We start from the raw sequence: 16,529 nt of genomic DNA, 5'->3' as shown, positions 1-16,529 counted from the left end.
AGGGTGTGCTACTGCTGGACAATTGTGGCAGGTGGACAAAGCGCCCTCCCCATTTGAAGCACTAAATACAATAGCATTACATAAAAATAAGACATTAATATACTGAAGGGGGTAAAAAACCCATCATGGAATATTCCCATGGGCTTGTTCAGTGCTTGCTTTTAACTGGAGCACATGCTTGTCCATCAGGCACTGTTAGGCAGAGCTCTGCTCAGACATGAAGGGTGAACCAGGCCCCTTTCTCACATCACTATTCTTGAAGCATCAGCAAAATAAGAGGAAAGAATAGAAGTACGTTCACAGGATCACAAAGGTCCCTAGTGTGACCTCAGTTTTCTGTACTTACCTGATCAGAGGCATCCTGAAATGATGTTTGTAGGTGAGTGGTGACAACCTCTGTGTGGGTGTTCTCTTTGGGGCTTGAGGTCACTTCTACCAAAGCTTGCCCAGACTGTTCTTTGGGTGCAGGCCTGGGGAGCGCTGGTGTGACAGAGAGAGGGCGGCTGGTAGGCACCCAGGTGACTGACAGGACCTGCCATGTGACTCTGGGCAGTGCTGAAGGAAACGGGCTGATGGAATGGCATAGGGTCTTGGACTGAAAGGGGTGTACAGGAAAAGGCTGAATCTGATTTTTAAAAATATTTTATTTAAATTCAATTTGCCAACATACAGTATAACACCCACTGCTCATCTCATCATGTGCCCTCTGTAATGCCCGTCACCCAGTTACCCCATCCTCCCATTTTACTAAGTGAAAATGAAGGCAGTGTTTCCAAAATTATTCTGGTACTCCCACATCCCATGAGATCTCAATGGGCATTTTTTTCAAAGAGATTCAGTACTCAGTTTTGAAAAAGTGGCATACTATGTTACCCTCTTTTAGAGTCATAATTTACATTAGTGTATTTATTATCAACCATTCAATAAATTGCAATTAAACATCTACCACATGCTAAGTTATGTTTTGGGGAAGCAGGTATATGGCAATGAACAAAATGAGTGAAGTTCTTGCCCTCATGGCATTTCCATTTTAGTGGTGGGGGCAAATTATACTATGTATTAAATAAATGCCATGAAGTAAAATAATAAGAGCAAGCAAATGAAAGGAAAGGGTGTGTTTCAGATAGGGCACTCAGATGTATGGAGACAGCATTTTTGCTGAGAGTTGGAATAAAGAGAGAAAGCTCTACCAATATATTAGAGACAGGCATTTGAGAAGTGCAAAGGCCCTGTGGTAACAACCTGCTGGGTTTGTCTGAGGAAGAACAGGAAGCTAGATGAGCAGAACTTGGATGTGGGGGAGAGCAGAAAGATCCTGGGGATGGGGGTGGGAATGAGGGATGGGGTTGGGGAGAGCATGCATATGTCAGGCAACGGAGAAGAGTATGATTTTACCTTGAATGAGATGGAAAGACACTGGGGGCTTTGAGAAGCAGCAGGATGAGCTGACCTGTGTGGCAAAGGATCGCTCCTCTGACTGCTATGTTGAGAACTGACAAAAAACAGCCAAGGGCAGAAGGAGGGAGATGAGCAGGAGGCAGATGCAAAGTTTGGCCAGGAGATGATGGTGGCTTAGACTACAGTGTGAAAATGCTGAAGCTGGTGGGATGTGGTTAGGGTTGGTCATAAGAAAGGCTCTGAGAAGTCCTACAGTCAAAAATCTTTGTTTTCTTTCCTTCTGGAAACATTTTAAGGAACGTTGGTTACTATTTTATAGAACATCGCTTGGAAAACACTGACTCAAGGGATTTTGGCTTCATCGCTGCTCTCTTTCACACGAGAAATGCCTTTTTTTTTTTTTTTTTGTTTTGCAGTGGGTCAAATAAGTGTAAATCTATCTTCAGACATCCACTGAAAGGTTTCTATGTAGGACACAAAGTAAAAAAGGCTGAGAAATTTCTTGAATGTGAAATTTTGCAGATTATGCAGTCTCCACTTTTATTTTCCTTTCACTCAGTTTTTTCCCCCTAAAAGAAATTTAAATTTCATTGCATAGCATATACTTTTGTAAGATGTCACAAGTCCTTTTTGGAATGAAGCAGGGAATAAACAACCAACCAACAAATGATAATTACAACAACATGAAAGCCAAAGTAGGCTTTAAAAATGTCATTAGTAAAGCATTCATTCAACCTGGTTCTTTCCTGCACTTAAGTACTTTCCTCTCCTTATGCAAAAGCTATATCCAGAGTGGCATTCCGGGAGGATCCACCAGGAATGACAGAGATGACTAATCCCAGATGTGTACCATCAAGGGAAGTACTTACAAGATCAGCATGAGCAGGGTGGTGACATGGGGGTGCAGGATGAATAGCTGCCACAGAAAGCAGAAAGCAGACTAAGTTCAAGTAAAAGTCTAGGGTAGAAATATTTCTATTTGAGGGCATCTTAGTCTTGGTAAAAAACAATGCAAATCACTTTATATGGGAAACTAAAATGATCATTTCCGACTTAGGATAATTCTGTAGACAAGCTAGGATTCTGGACCTCAAGTGTCACAAATCACTAATATCTAATCTCTGTTTATTCTTCAAAGGTCCTCCGTATAAAAATATTTAAATCAGATCAATTGTAAAGTTATCATACATGAATACTACCAGGAAATATTTGTCCCATAATTTTACCAAAATGACGAGCTCCCTATTAATACATCAGCATATTTCTGATACTTTTAGATGAGATCGGGTGCATGCAGTGTGGTATGGCCATAACATGATACTTTCAAAGAATCTTTTTACTTCTTTTTTTTTTTTTTTTTTTTAAAGATTATTTATTTATTTATTCATAAGACACAGAGAGAGAGGCAGAGACATAGGCAGAAGGAGAAGCAGGCTCCATGCCGGGAGCCCAATGTGGGACTCAATCCCTGGTCTCCACGATCAGGCCCTGGGCTGAAGACGGCGCTAAACCGCTGAGCCACCTGGGCTGGCCTCTTTTTTTTTTTTTTTTTTTTTTGGATTTATTTATTTTAGAGAGAGCATGAGCAGGGGGAGGGCCTGAAGGAGAGGGAGTGGGGAAGCAGACTCCTCGCTGAGAGGGGAGCCCTACTTGGAGCTCAATACCAGGACCCTGAGATCATGACCTGAGCGGAAGCCAAGAGTCGGACGCTTAATAGACTGAGCCACTCAGGCACCCCGTAGTGTGATACTTTTAGAAAATGATCACTGACAATTTTTTGCCAGATCACGGTTCTTGCTTTCGTTACCGTTCCACATTCTGCGGTAAGAACACCATGATCTGAAGGCAGTAAGTGTGTTAACATGGCTATTTGCTATTAACTTAGGTTGACCTCTTTCGAGGCATGTGCTCTAGACCCATTACAGTTTATCTGGCTATAGCAAGCCTGCTCTGCCCTCTCCATCTCTTCTTGTAACAGTCCCTCTGGTGTTGAAACGACTGATATGTTTATTTAGCAGCAGAATCATTGTAACCACCACTACTGGGGGAGGAGAGTTCTTTTTTTTTTTTTTTTGGAGGATAGAGTTCTGATATGTTCTTTCGGTTAGCTGTCATGTCTTTCTTTTCTCTTTCTTTTTAGAGAAAGTGAGAGCTCATGTGCAAGTGGGGGCAGAGGGGCAGATGAAGAAGGAGAGAGAGAGAGAGAGAGAGAGAGAGAGAGAGAATCCTAAGTTGGCTCAATGCCCAGCACAGAGCCTGATGTGGGGCTTGATCTCACATGCCTGAGATCATGACCTGAGCGGAAATCAAGAGTCAAGACACTTAACTGACTGAGCCACCCAGGCACCCCACCGTGTCTTTCTAGAAGGAATGCAAGATGGAGAGAAGAAAGAAACTGGATTTTGAAGCAAAAGACTTGAGCTCCTGACCTGGTCTGCCTTTTACTGTAACTATGAAGCCTTAGACCAATGACTTAACCTTCTAGTTTTCTCATGTGGAGAATGGGTGTAATAATACCTAAATATGTGACAATTAAAGCAATGTCTGTAGAGTTCAGAAACATGTCACCGTGGATTAAGGTCATTAGTTTAACAGCTCAAGGGGAAGAGGGAACAGATTCTGTACTTTCATGGGGGATCTGAATGGGGTTATGACCACCAGGTGATCCAACAAGCTACTGAACCAAGAGTGATCCAATTTCTTGGTCTATGGACAAACACTGTATTCGGATAGACCTTGCCTTAAGAATGAGGGAAAAAAACCAACAAAAGGAGCCAATGAATACTCTAGAACCTGGAAATTGAATCCAGAGGACCTCGAGGAAAGTATACTTGAGTTAACAGCAAAATCCAAAAAATATTTCACAAAGCTGTTTCACATCCTTAATAGGAACAGAAAGTCTTAAACCAACTGAAGCTAAGATGCACAAGTACGAGATAAAAGAGAAATAAATGATACCAGAGGATTTCAAGAAAGCTAAAATGCTGTAGGAAAATTAAAATCCACATTGAAGTAATACAGAATTGATGTGGAAAAATCCAATCAGTGAGGAGGAGGATAAAAATTCTCCCAAAATGCAACAGAGGGATACACACAAAACCATTCTTTTCACTTAAAAGAGTGACAGAAGAGAGATGGAGGACAGAAATCTGCAATTTAGCAAATAGATAACTAGTATTTCTCTCCTTTTCCTTTTTTTTTTTTTTAAAAAGAAGGGCAGCCCCGGTGGCGCAGCGGTTTAGTGGTGCCTGCTGCCCAGGGTGTGATCCTGGGGACCCAGGATCAAGTCCCAAGTCGGGCTCCCTACATGGAGCCTGCTTCTCCCTCTGCCTGTGTCTCTGCCTCTTTCTCTCTCTATGAATAAATAAATAAATCTTTAAAAAAGAAAAAAAGAAAAAAAAAAAAAAGGGAGAGAGGTGGGGGGGAGGGGCAGAGGGCAAAGGAGGGCAAGGGAGAGAATCTCCAGCATAGTCCATGCCTAGTGTGAGCCGATGTGGGGCTCAATCTCAGGGCCCTGAGATTATAACCTGCACTGAAATAAAGAGTCCAACCCTTAACTGATGAGCCACCCAGGCGCCCCAGATAACTGGTATCTCTTATGGACAAAACTAGAACTAATAAAATATAAGTGATAAATAAGTAGAAGAGAATAGAATTGTCATGAACAAGAAAAATGTGTATATATAACATCACATTCTAGGCAAAATCAGTGAAAAAGTGACCTGGAAACTTACTAAGAAAATTTCTGTATTACAAGGATTAAATAATTTCACAATCTGATAAGAGAAAAAAGGCTACATGCTAAAAAAGTAACTATATTCTTTTCCACAATAATATTAAATGCCAAAAGACAAGGGATCGGTGCCTGCAGAGTTTTGAGGGGAAGACTGACACAGGAGATAATGTTCCTTGTATTGCAGAGACTGCTGCTTATTCTGCCACTGTCTCTTCCTTCCTTCTAAGGAAACATGGCAGCCCCACCAAGGACTACATTTCCCAGCCTTCCTTGCTTGCAGCAGTATGGCCATGCGATCACGTCCTGGCCAATGGGATATGAGAAGTAAGGTGCAATTTCCAGGCTGTTCCCTTAAAGAAAAGGATCAGGCTTCCCATTATCCCTTCTTTTGGGAACTCATGAACACTCATAAGGCCTTTCTTGTCCCTTTCCAGTAGGCCATGTTTTAGCAGGATATACAGCTTAAAAGCATAGGGTCGGTTATTGTAACAGAAGTCAGAATGGGAGCTTGAACAAATGGAAGTTCATTTCTCTTGCTCCTAACAGTGTAAACAAGCAAGCAGTCCATGGCTGATTAGATGGCTCCACAGTTTATGAGACCCAAGCTCTTAATGCCTTGTTCTGCTGTCATCACCTTGTAACTTGCATCTCGTGGTCTATAAAAGCTGTGTTAGCTTCTTGCCTCCGTGTTCTTCAAGGAGATTTAAAGTTAGCTGTTTTGGAGCAAACCTGACTATATCATTTCTAAGGATGTAGGTGAAACAATCAAATAATCTAGTTACTTAATGGAGTAACTTGTTCTACAAAGGCATGTTTAAAATCATGTGTTACCTAAAGTAATGTAACTCGCATTTCATGACGTGGCTTTATTGAAACTTTTCAAATGCATTCTCAGCCTTGGTGCTTTAATTACCATCAGAGCGACTTCTGTAATTATTTAACAGTTTTTAAAGTACACCAACTTTATTTTCATCTAATGCCATCACGAAACATTTCTTCCCCAACTCATAAGTACTCAGCTACAAAAGCATGCAGAAAAGCTGATTTTTACATTTGTCCTTGAGATAGATATTTATGCCTCTACAATAGCACTTTCAGAATTGTTCTTTTAAGGGATCCTTAATAGGCTTGTTGACAAAGACATCTAAAACTTGAAGTTGTGAGGTCATACCCCTCAGAATAATCACTAGCTGCATTTTAAATCTGTCTCTTTTCCACCCATTTGGTCAGATGATCTCTATAATCATCCAACACTGGTATTGACTGAAGTCATTTCAGGCTAATGCATCCTTTCCCATATCATATTTATTTTTCAAAATTAAAAAAAAAAATGAGAGAGAACACCACAATTTGAAAGAATCTGCAAGGACTTTAAGACGATTCTTTGGATGGAAACCTTTGTGAGAGAAAATCCTATCTTTCATTTGGTTTTGGGCACATGTGAAAAGAAGATGGCCAAAGGCCCATCAAGAAAGAAAGTAAAAAAAAAAAAAATAAGAAAGAAATTATTCAAACAATCCAATCATGAAATGGGCAAAAGACATGAACAGAAATCTCACAGAGGAAGACATAGACATGGCCAACATGCACATGAGAAAATGCTCTGCATCACTTGCCATCAGGGAAATACAAATCAAAACCACAATGAGATACCACCTCACACCAGTGAGAATGGGGAAAATTAACAAGGCAGGAAACAACAAATGTTGGAGAGGATGTGGAGAAAAGGGAACCCTCATACACTGTTGGTGGGAATGTGAACTGGTGCAGCCACTCTGGAAAACTGTGTGGAGGTTCCTCAAACAGTTAAAAATATACCTGCCCTACGACCCAGCAATTGCACTGCTGGGGATTTACCCCAAAGATACAGATGCAGTGAAACGCCGGGACACCTGCACCCCGATGTTTATAGCAGCAATGGCCACTATAGCCAAACTGTGGAAGGAGCCTCGGTGTCCAACGAAAGATGAATGGATAAAGAAGGTGTGGTTTATGTATACAATGGAATATTCCTCAGCTATTAGAAATGACAAATACCCACCATTTGCTTCAACGTGGATGGAACTGGAGGGTATTATGCTGAGTGAAGTAAGCCAGTCGGAGAAGGACAAACATTATATGTTCTCATTCATTTGGGGAATATAAATAATAGTGAAAGGGAATATAAGGGAAGGGGGAAGAAATGTGTGGGAAATATCAGAAAGGGAGACAGAACGTAAAGACTGCTAACTCTGGGAAACGAACTAGGGGTGGTGGAAGGGGAGGAGGGCGGGGGGTGGGAGTGAATGGGTGACGGGCACTGGGGGTTATTCTGTATGTTAGTAAATTGAACACCAATAAAAAATTAAAAAAATTAAAAAATTAAAAAAAAATAAATAAAAAGAAAAAAAAAAAAAAGAAAGAAAGAAATTATTGGGGCGCCTGGGTGGCTCAGTCAACTGGACATCTGCCTTGTGCTCAAGTCATGATCCCAGGGTCCTGGAATTGAGCCCACGTGGGGTGTCCTACCTAGTGGAGAGCCTACTTCTCCCTCTCCGGTTCACCCTGCTTCTGCTCTCTGTCAGATAAAATTTTTTTTAAGTATCTATAAAATGAGAGTAAAACTTGCAATAATAAGATCGGACAAAACAGAATGCAACAAATATTGAGTACATGGGGATCCCTGGGTGGCGCAGCGGTTTGGTGCCTGCCTTTGGCCCAGGGCGCGATCCTGGAGACCCGGGATCCCACATTGGGCTCCCGGTACATGGAGCCTGCTTCTCCCTCTGCCTGTGTCTCTGCCTCTCTCTCTTTCTCTCTCTCTCTCTCTCTCTATCATAAATAAATAAATAAATAAAATTTAAAAAAAATATTGAGTACATGGTATGATGATACACTTCAGCATTAACACTTGTGTATCTTTTCAGGCAAGATTGATTTCACTACACATTACCTGGGATCTTTTTGTTTCTTGGTACTGCCATTTCTCCTCTTGTCTCCTCAGGTCTCCAATGTAAATGAGGATTATTTCCATGTCTTTCATGTTGGTCTGAAAAGGCATCTATTTGGGAGGCCAATGGAAAAGATAATTTCTATTGTGTAACTAGCTGTAAGTCTATAAAATAGTTGTTACCAGCATATGCATGGTAATCAAAACAACACAAATTAATGATTACTACCCTTTTTTTTTTTTTTTTTTTTTTTTTAAGAACGTAGGAATTCTCAGGGAGCTCTTTTGCTATGGAGCAGTCACATCACCTTCTATCACCCAACATCACAAAATGAGGTCCACTGACGGAGTCAACACCATGAAGACAGAATTAAATTAATCAAAAAAAATTTTTTAAGATTTTATTTATTTGAGAGAAACAGTGAGAGAGAGAGAGCATGAGCAGAGGGGAGGGGTAGAGGGAGAGAGAGAAGCAGACTCCCCGCTGAGCAGGGAGCCTGAAATGGGGTTCCATCTCAGGACCCTGAGGATCATGACATGAGCCGAAGGCAGATGCTTACTTGACTGAGCCACCCAGGTGCCCCAGAATTAAGTTCATTTTAAGAAATTACATTCTAAGTATAATATTCTCCTCATATTCTGTATTCTTATTGGTAGAGATAAAAGAGTTCAGGAGAACAATAACATTCTTGAACATGCCTCCTTACGTATACTTGCTGTTTCTCACACATGCTGCCCGACATGGCTTGAGAAGATTGTACAACCTCACTGACTATATCTCAGCTAAAATTTGGATGACAAGCGGGGTGATCACACACTCTCTCTCTATGTCTATCATAAATAAATAAAAATAAATCTTTAAAAAAAATTTAGAGTTCCAATGTTAAAATTATGAAAGCAGGTACATTCAGAAAGATCTAAATTCTATTTCTCCTTTCTATCCTATTCCCTCCCTTCTCCATAAGCAATCATTTTCATTTCTATTTTTCTATTATGTTTATAGATTAGATATGTGTATAGGTATATATGCATTTATATTCATATTAACCTCTTTTTTTTATGATAGTCACACACACACAGAGAGAGAGAGAGGCAGAGACATAGGCAGAAGGAGAAGCAGGCTCCATGCACCGGGAGCCCGACGTGGTATTCGATCCCGGGTCTCCAGGATCGCGCCCTGGGCCAAAGGCAGGCGCCAAACGGCTGAGCCACCTAGGGATCCCTAACCTCTTTCTTAAAGTAGAATATACATTGTTCTGCACATTGCTTTTTTCCACTAAAACAACATACAAATAACCCCAATGCAGTACATTGAAATATTCCTTATTTCTTTTTACAACCAGAGTCCCACTAGATGGGTGTGGATTGTTTCTACTTTTTTGCAATTACACAGAGAGTTACAACGAATAGCCTCATGTGTGTGTCTTTTTATATTTTTGCCATTCTAACTTCAAGATAGATTTCCAGGAGCAAGAATACTAGATCAAAGGGTAGATGTAAATGCAATTTTGCGAGAGATTCCCAAGTATTCCTCTCTTTAGAAACTGTATCTTAATGCATTCCCATTTGCAATTTATGAGAGTACCTATTTCCCTACAGTCTTGCCAACATAGTATGTTGTTGAGTTTGTGGATTTATGCCCATCTGATAGGTGGGAAATGGTATCTCAGTTTAAAGTTGCATTTCTCGGGATCCCTGGGTGGCGCAGCGGTTTGGCGCCTGCCTTTGGCCCAGGGCGCGATCCTGGAGACCCGGGATCGAATCCCATGTCGGGCTCCCGGTGCATGGAGCCTGCTTCTCCCTCTGCCTGTGTCTCTGCGCCTCTCTCTCTCTCTCTGTGACTATCATAAATAAATAAAAAAAATTAAAAAAAAAAAAAAGTTGCATTTCTCCATTTTTTGGTAACAATACTTCATAATATGAAACATTAGACCTCTCTTCTGAATGTTAAGGAACAAATTTACAAATACTTCTTCTACCAACATGTTATTTTGGAAGAGACATTTCTTTTCCTTCCTTCTTTCTTTCCTTCTTTCCATCCTCCCTCTCTCCTTCTCTTTCTTTTAAGAGAGAGGCACTGTGCAGGAGCATGGGGAGGGGCAGAGGGACAGGGAGAGAGAGCATGGCTCAGCAGCATGGAGTCTGACGCTGGGCTCCATCTCATGACCCTGAGATCATGACCTGAGCCAAAATCAAGAGTCACGCCCTTAACCGACTGTGCCATCCAGGCACCCCAGAATTGGCATCTTATGCTCACAGAAAAATAAACAAACACTATGACAACAATAGCTATTTCTTTCTTTTTTTTTTTTTAACATTTTTTATTTATTTAAGAATCTCTACACCCAACATGGGGCTCGAACTCATGACTCCCAAGATTATGAGAGACATAGAGAGAGAGGCAGGGACACAGGCAGAGGGAGAAGCAGGCTCCATGCATGGAGCCCGACGTGGGACCTGATCCTGGGTCTCCAGGATCACACCCTGGGCCGAAGGAAGGCACTAAACCACTGAGTCACCCAGGGGTCCCCCCAGTACTTTAGTTTTAAAGATAATTAGCAATATTGGATCTCCAAGAGATCCAATGACCTTTGACATGAATGTGAAGTAGAAAATAAATTTTGCACAAAAAAATAGAAATTCCATTAATATTAACAGTAAGAACTACAAAATTCTGCCAAGTACTGTTCTAATACTTTACTTATCTTACTAATCCTCATAACAATCCTTTGGAGGTGACACAACAGGAAAGTCCCAGAATCAAAACATGAACTCAGCAGTCTGACTTTGGAGCCTGATCTCTTAATTGCAGAAACATATTTAATCTCATTATGGGAATGTTGGCTCAGAATTTGCTGGGTTGGCTTAGATAACTAAATAGAATTCTCTTTAAAAACACTTTTGTTGGGGCACCCGGGTGGCTCAGTGGTTGAGCATCTGCCTTTGGCTCAGGTCGTGATCCCGGGGTCCTAGGATCGAGTCCCACGTCAGGCTCTCGAGAGGGAGCCTGCTTCTTCCTCTGCCTCTGTCTCTGCCTCTCTGTGTCTCTCATGAATAAATAATAAAATCTTTTTTAAAAATTTATTTTTAAAGATTTTATGCTTAAGTAATTTCTACACCCAGCATGGGGCTTGAACTCAACTCTAAGATGAAGAGTCATATGCTCCACAGACTCAGCCAGATCCCCCTAGAACTCTTTTTGCCCAAGATTATCTTCCACACAACCATTCCACGTTCCTTGGCAGTAATCTCTTGTGAGTACATGAATGATAGTATCAGGAAATGCATTTTCTTTTCTTTTTTTTTTTTAAGGATTTTATTTATTTGTTCATGCGAGACACAGAAAGAGAGAGAGAGAGGCAGAGACACAGGCAGAGGGAGAAGCAGGCTCCATGCAGGGAGCCCGATGTGGGACTCGATCCCCGGTCCCCAGGATCAGGCCCCAGGCTGAAGGCGGTGCCAAACCGCTGAGCCACCCGGGCTGCCCCAGGAAATGCATTTGCATCCCCAAACCAAGAGTAGGTGAAAATATCTAAAAAGTCAAACTTTGAAGAGTAAAAAATGGATAGAAAACCATCACCCTATTTAGGGTATAATATACCCTAAATGTAGGGTATTTAAGGGTTGCTTTTCCTGTTCTGGAGATGAGTTGGGCCAAATAACCTCCTGTGAAGATGAAAAACAGTTCACAATTGTAAAGTGGCACACTCACATTTGTGACAGTGGAACACAGGACCACTTCATTTATACAGAGATTGGCCTCACAACCTTGGCCTCACCAACAACCTCATGCTCTCATGGTAACACTGAGCAAGCGTATTACAGAGAGCTTGAAAGGGTGGAGAATGAAAAGCTGGAAGCCAAACATTTATGACCTGGAAATACTAAATACTGGGTCCTTTCAATACCCAGTATTTGAAGAAGGTGATCTGTTTTTTTCTTACAATAAAGAAATATTACAATGTATTCTGTTTTATGAAACACCCATAGATGCTTCATTTTTTAGTAAGAATGTATATGTGACATTTTAAGGTGGAACAAAATTCTTACTCAGACTATCCTGCGACATTGGAAGGTCTTTGAGAATTCACTGCAGTAAGACTAAATGCTGGACACAACCACCATGAAAAACGTTGACTAAAAGAAAAACCACACCCCCAACTTTATGCACACAATTCTCATCGCCTACTCCTGAGGAAGCAAACCTACATGACAACAGCCTCCTCACCCTTCACCCTCTCATCTTCCTACACCACATGCTGTTTTCCTCCTTTGCTTTCCTGGTCCTCCCTGTGAAGCCCAAGCACTGAACGGGTTAGGAGTGCATGTGAGGAAAATGGAATTGACTGCTACATTTTCTCTCACACTTCACCCAAGTCAAGAAATGAAGGCAACATCACACACAGCTATAACTACCAGAGTGAGATGTATGTGAAAGTTATTCCAAATGAACAGTTTCTCAAATCCATCATGAAAATCAATATATATCATCAAAATCCCTATAGGCGTCCTATGGTCTATCACTCACAGACTTTGTGACAAGAAATATTCCTGAGCACATTCCCTCCCATCCCGGCCCCCATCCCCATTTTTTCTTTCCATTTAACCATACCCTTAAATAAATCTTGGGGCATGATGTCCTTGGTCTGGGGTACACATCTCTTCCTAAACATTCTCCTCTTGGGTGGTTCCCTTTTAATGAACCATTCTTTGTCAAGCTGGACTTGACAGTCTTTTTCTTCAGTCTTTTGTCTCCTTTGGTCTTTGGATGTCACTTTGCATTTACCTCCTTTTCATGAAACAGACTCCTTAACCAATACTCTCTGCTGTTCTCCTTATGCAGAATTAGTTTCTAGAAATTATGACTTTGGCAGCAGGTGTTCTCATCACTTACCAGCCTGGCAAATGAAAGAATGTCCCAGTGAGCAGAAGTCCACATTTGATGATATCCAGTTGGAGTTTCTGGACACGTATATGCAGCTGATGGGGCCTGGGGCCCAGGGGGGCATGACACCTGCTGAGGGAGGGCCAGACCCAGATGAGCCTCATACTCCAAAATCAACCTTTTTTAATAAGTAAATATGAAAACCAAATTTTGCTAGCATCCAACAGATGAAACTTAAGATATCCCCTGGATGTGACATGTTTTTGGGGTCTGGGAATAAAGGGTCAAGAAAGAATTCTTGAGACATCTTCGGTGCAAAAAAGGTGGTTTTATTAAACATTGGGATAGGACTTGTGGGCAGAAAAAGCTGCCCTGAGATTGTGAGGGGTGACTGATTATATTCTTTCAAGTTGGGAAGGTGTTAGGTAGCGTAAGCCTCTAAGGAATTTGGAAGCAAGGTTTCCTGGACCTTGAGGGGTCATTTATGACTGTCCAGTAAACCTTAATCACAAGACCCATAAAATGGTTATCAGTGGGCCATATGTTTGAAGGATGGTTGCTAACATATATTTTGGGGTCAGAGGGAAGAGATAAAGGGAGTTTCCAAACAGATTTTTAGATGTTAAAGAAGACTTACAAGGATCCTGGAGGTTGGGCCAATGTCAAGCTAAGGCTGCCTTTCACCTCCAGCAAAGTATTAACATTGAGGCCATTAAGCTTCTGGAGGAAGGTCACCCTGCCTGTCTCAAGTACTTGTCAATGGACTGTAAGTTGTAAGGACATTTAATTTTTTTCTGTATTTCTTTTGCCTTTATTCTCCACATCACCCCCACACATTATATTTATTTTTTCCTATTATGCATTCTTTATCACAAGGCTTTGTACTAATTCACCTAGACTTCAGTGAAGATGGTGGTAATAAAACAGTGCCTTGGATTTTTCCACACAATTTTATGGTGCATAATTTTGAAAATATCTCCATAAGAAAGGTAACAGGCAAATAATTTCTCTCCTGGTTTCTGAATTAGGAAGCGTGGGGCCAGAATGATGAAGAGGTATGTACCAGGAACAAAGTGGCCATAAAAGGTTTCCCACCTCAGAATCTTGCTAGTACTTTCAGTAAAATATCAGGTGCCTTAGCTTTTGATAAACTGAGAAAAATATCATCATCTTTGCTACACAGACAAATCACAGGTTGAGGCACAAAAGCAGAAATACTTCAGAGGAACCGTGGTGATGAAGTAAAGTGACTGATTTTTTTCTATGCACAAAAGCAGAAAGATTTAAATTTCTTTCTCTCTCCTGTTCCAGAATAAAAGTCAGGGCTTTTACTTTGTCAACACTACATCCCAGAGCCTTACCTAGGTTGTTATTTTCTTGATGTTTTCCCAGCAGCTTTAGATTTTGTCCAATCCACCACTTATGCCCTTCTTCCAGAAAGTCCCAGAGAAGATGCTGGACCTCTGGGTTCCAAGTGTAAGCGAGGTGTCCTCCCTGCATACGACAATAATCTTCTGCTTCCTCATAGCTGCAGTGAAACCTGTTAAGCTGATAACAATTATTTTTACCACGTTGGTCTGGGGTATTTAGCTCCCTTCCTAGAATGATACCTATTCTGATGTATAACCAAAGCCATGTTCCCCTGAAGAACATTTTCTCTCCAAACTGTGAGCAAAAAACAGTGTGGGGGCTCAGTGGCTATCTAGTCCTTTAAATATATTCTTGGTGGGTTTGTGATACTTATAAGTATGATTCTTTTAAGAATAGAGAACAATTTGTCAAGGAGATAAAAGGATTTTTGTTTTTAAGGATCCAGGTGGAATCCCTATAGGCTGAAAACAAACAGCAAAGATCAATAAAGCAATGGGTATTTACAGGGCACCACCACCTGTGTCTACACAACCAGCTGTACCTTTAGCTTTATAATAGATCTTTATTTGCTAAGCCTAGGCTGTAAAGGAGTAGAAGATGATAAGTCAGCGTTGCTAAAAATTGAGAAATGTATTGCGTGTGTGTTTTTAAAGGAAACCATTCTTGCAGACCCCCTAGACGTGTTTAAATTATTGTATTGTTTTTTAAAATATGACCAAACATAAAACTAGGCATAAACTATATGCTGAAGCTCTTACTCAACCATAAAAAGCAAAAAGTAAATATCTGATGAAAGAACGAATACAAGTTAAATTCAAACAGGAACTGAAAACCAATGAAATCAAAACGTGCTACACCAAATAGCTATCTGACAGATAAACACAATACTGGCTTAGGGCCACACAGGCTGTTTTGATTTGGCAGGCACGCTACTTCATGCTGTAGGGAAAAACCATTCTCTCACCACTTTGCTTTACTTGAATTGCTGAAAACCCTTTGTTCACGTAGTATGTCATTTGTTCTTCACCAGCAGCACGCCCATCGTTTGCTTTAGACGGTTTTCTTTCTTGATGCCAAAATATGATAATACGTACAAAATAAACGTGGGCACTGAAATAGCTTGGTAGGTTTCAGAGTTGTTTGTCCAAATGATGCTTATATTACTTTAAAAAAATCACTACAGAAAGAGGACACCAGTATCAAAAATTCTCAGGTGTATATCCAAGAATACACTCTTCCAGTTTGAGAAACACTGCAGGAATCAAACTAAAGATATAGTATGGCCCCTACTTGCAAAACGTTTACAGTTGAGTTAGGGGGGCGGATAAAAAAGACCAAACAATTGTAGTTCATAAAGACAGTGCCACTCGGGGCGGGGCGCCTGGGGGGGGCTCAGCGGTTGAGCGTCTGCCATGGGCTCAGGTCGTGACCCGGGGTCCCGGGTTCGAGTCCCGCGTCGGGCCCCCTGCAGGGAGCCTGCTTCTCCCTGGGCCTACGGCTCTGCCTGTCTCTCACGACTAAATATAATCTTAAAAACAAAACAAACTGGTCAGGTACAGCATATGTGTATGAAGGTTCAGATGAGGGAGAAATTATTACCAGCACTTGGGCCATATTGAGACAAAACGGTCGTGCAGGCCGGAGTCAGCCTGAGTAAATGCATACGAACGGGAAGCGTGTATAAAGAGAAGTAATTCTGCGGGGGGTTGGGGAGACTGAAGTCGGAACAAACTAGAAAACTGAAACCTCGTGAAATGCCAGGAAAACGAGTATCCAATTAATTTGGAAGTTTTCTCAATAGGAGTCCACCAAGTCTTCCCTGCAGTGGAATCCTTTGGGTTGCAGGACTCGGCTACAAAGTCTTGATGTCCCGACACCTTCATTAACACACATACCTACCTACATACGTCCGTTTTAGGCACTTTTTTAGGTAAAACCTGATGCTGATGAAATCTTCTCTGGGCTCGATTCGGGTTATCTTATTCCAACCCTTTTACAGTGTCTGACACATACTCCCGGTACCTGCTTTACCGAGAGCACCGGCACATCTAATGATCAAGGTATTAATGGGAGGGCTGCTCGGAGGTGAAGGGTCGCGGACGAGAAGGCACCAGCCCCGCAGCGCCGCACCGCGAAGCGCCCGCGCGGGCAGCCCGGACCGGAAGGGGCGTGGCCGCCGTGACGGCGCGAGCCGGCGGTTTCCGCCGCGG

General features: G+C 41.6%; 1 protein-coding gene across 8 annotated transcripts in view; it reads right to left on the bottom strand.

Annotated features, from left to right (window-relative positions):
• PKD1L3 (polycystin 1 like 3, transient receptor potential channel interacting) overlaps nucleotides 1–16,482 on the bottom strand; it is a 70,500-nt gene extending 54,018 nt beyond the window's left edge. For 2 of the 8 annotated variants that reach the window (XM_072817478.1, XM_072817488.1), the window contains exons 1-5: nucleotides 14,310–15,256; nucleotides 12,958–13,080; nucleotides 8,067–8,174; nucleotides 2,268–2,314; nucleotides 347–595 (exon numbers count right to left, since the gene is read on the bottom strand). In XM_072817478.1, coding sequence (XP_072673579.1) covers nucleotides 347–595; nucleotides 2,268–2,314; nucleotides 8,067–8,174; nucleotides 12,958–13,080; nucleotides 14,310–14,601 — 819 coding nt within the window. In that variant the 5' untranslated portion in view covers nucleotides 14,602–15,256. Of the gene's footprint in view, nucleotides 1–346; nucleotides 596–2,267; nucleotides 2,315–8,066; nucleotides 8,175–12,957; nucleotides 13,081–14,309; nucleotides 15,259–15,283 lie in introns of those variants that run through there. The other 6 variants (XM_072817512.1, XM_072817503.1, XM_072817527.1 and 3 more) reach the window with 6 other exon arrangements.
• Nucleotides 16,483–16,529: the final 47 nt, after the last annotated feature.

This window comes from Canis lupus, chromosome 3, assembly GCF_048164855.1.
Source record: "Canis lupus baileyi chromosome 3, mCanLup2.hap1, whole genome shotgun sequence".
Lineage (NCBI taxonomy): Eukaryota > Metazoa > Chordata > Mammalia > Carnivora > Canidae > Canis > Canis lupus.
The sequence above is the reverse complement of the archived record's forward strand: the minus strand, read 5'-3'. Positions and strand labels throughout refer to the sequence as shown.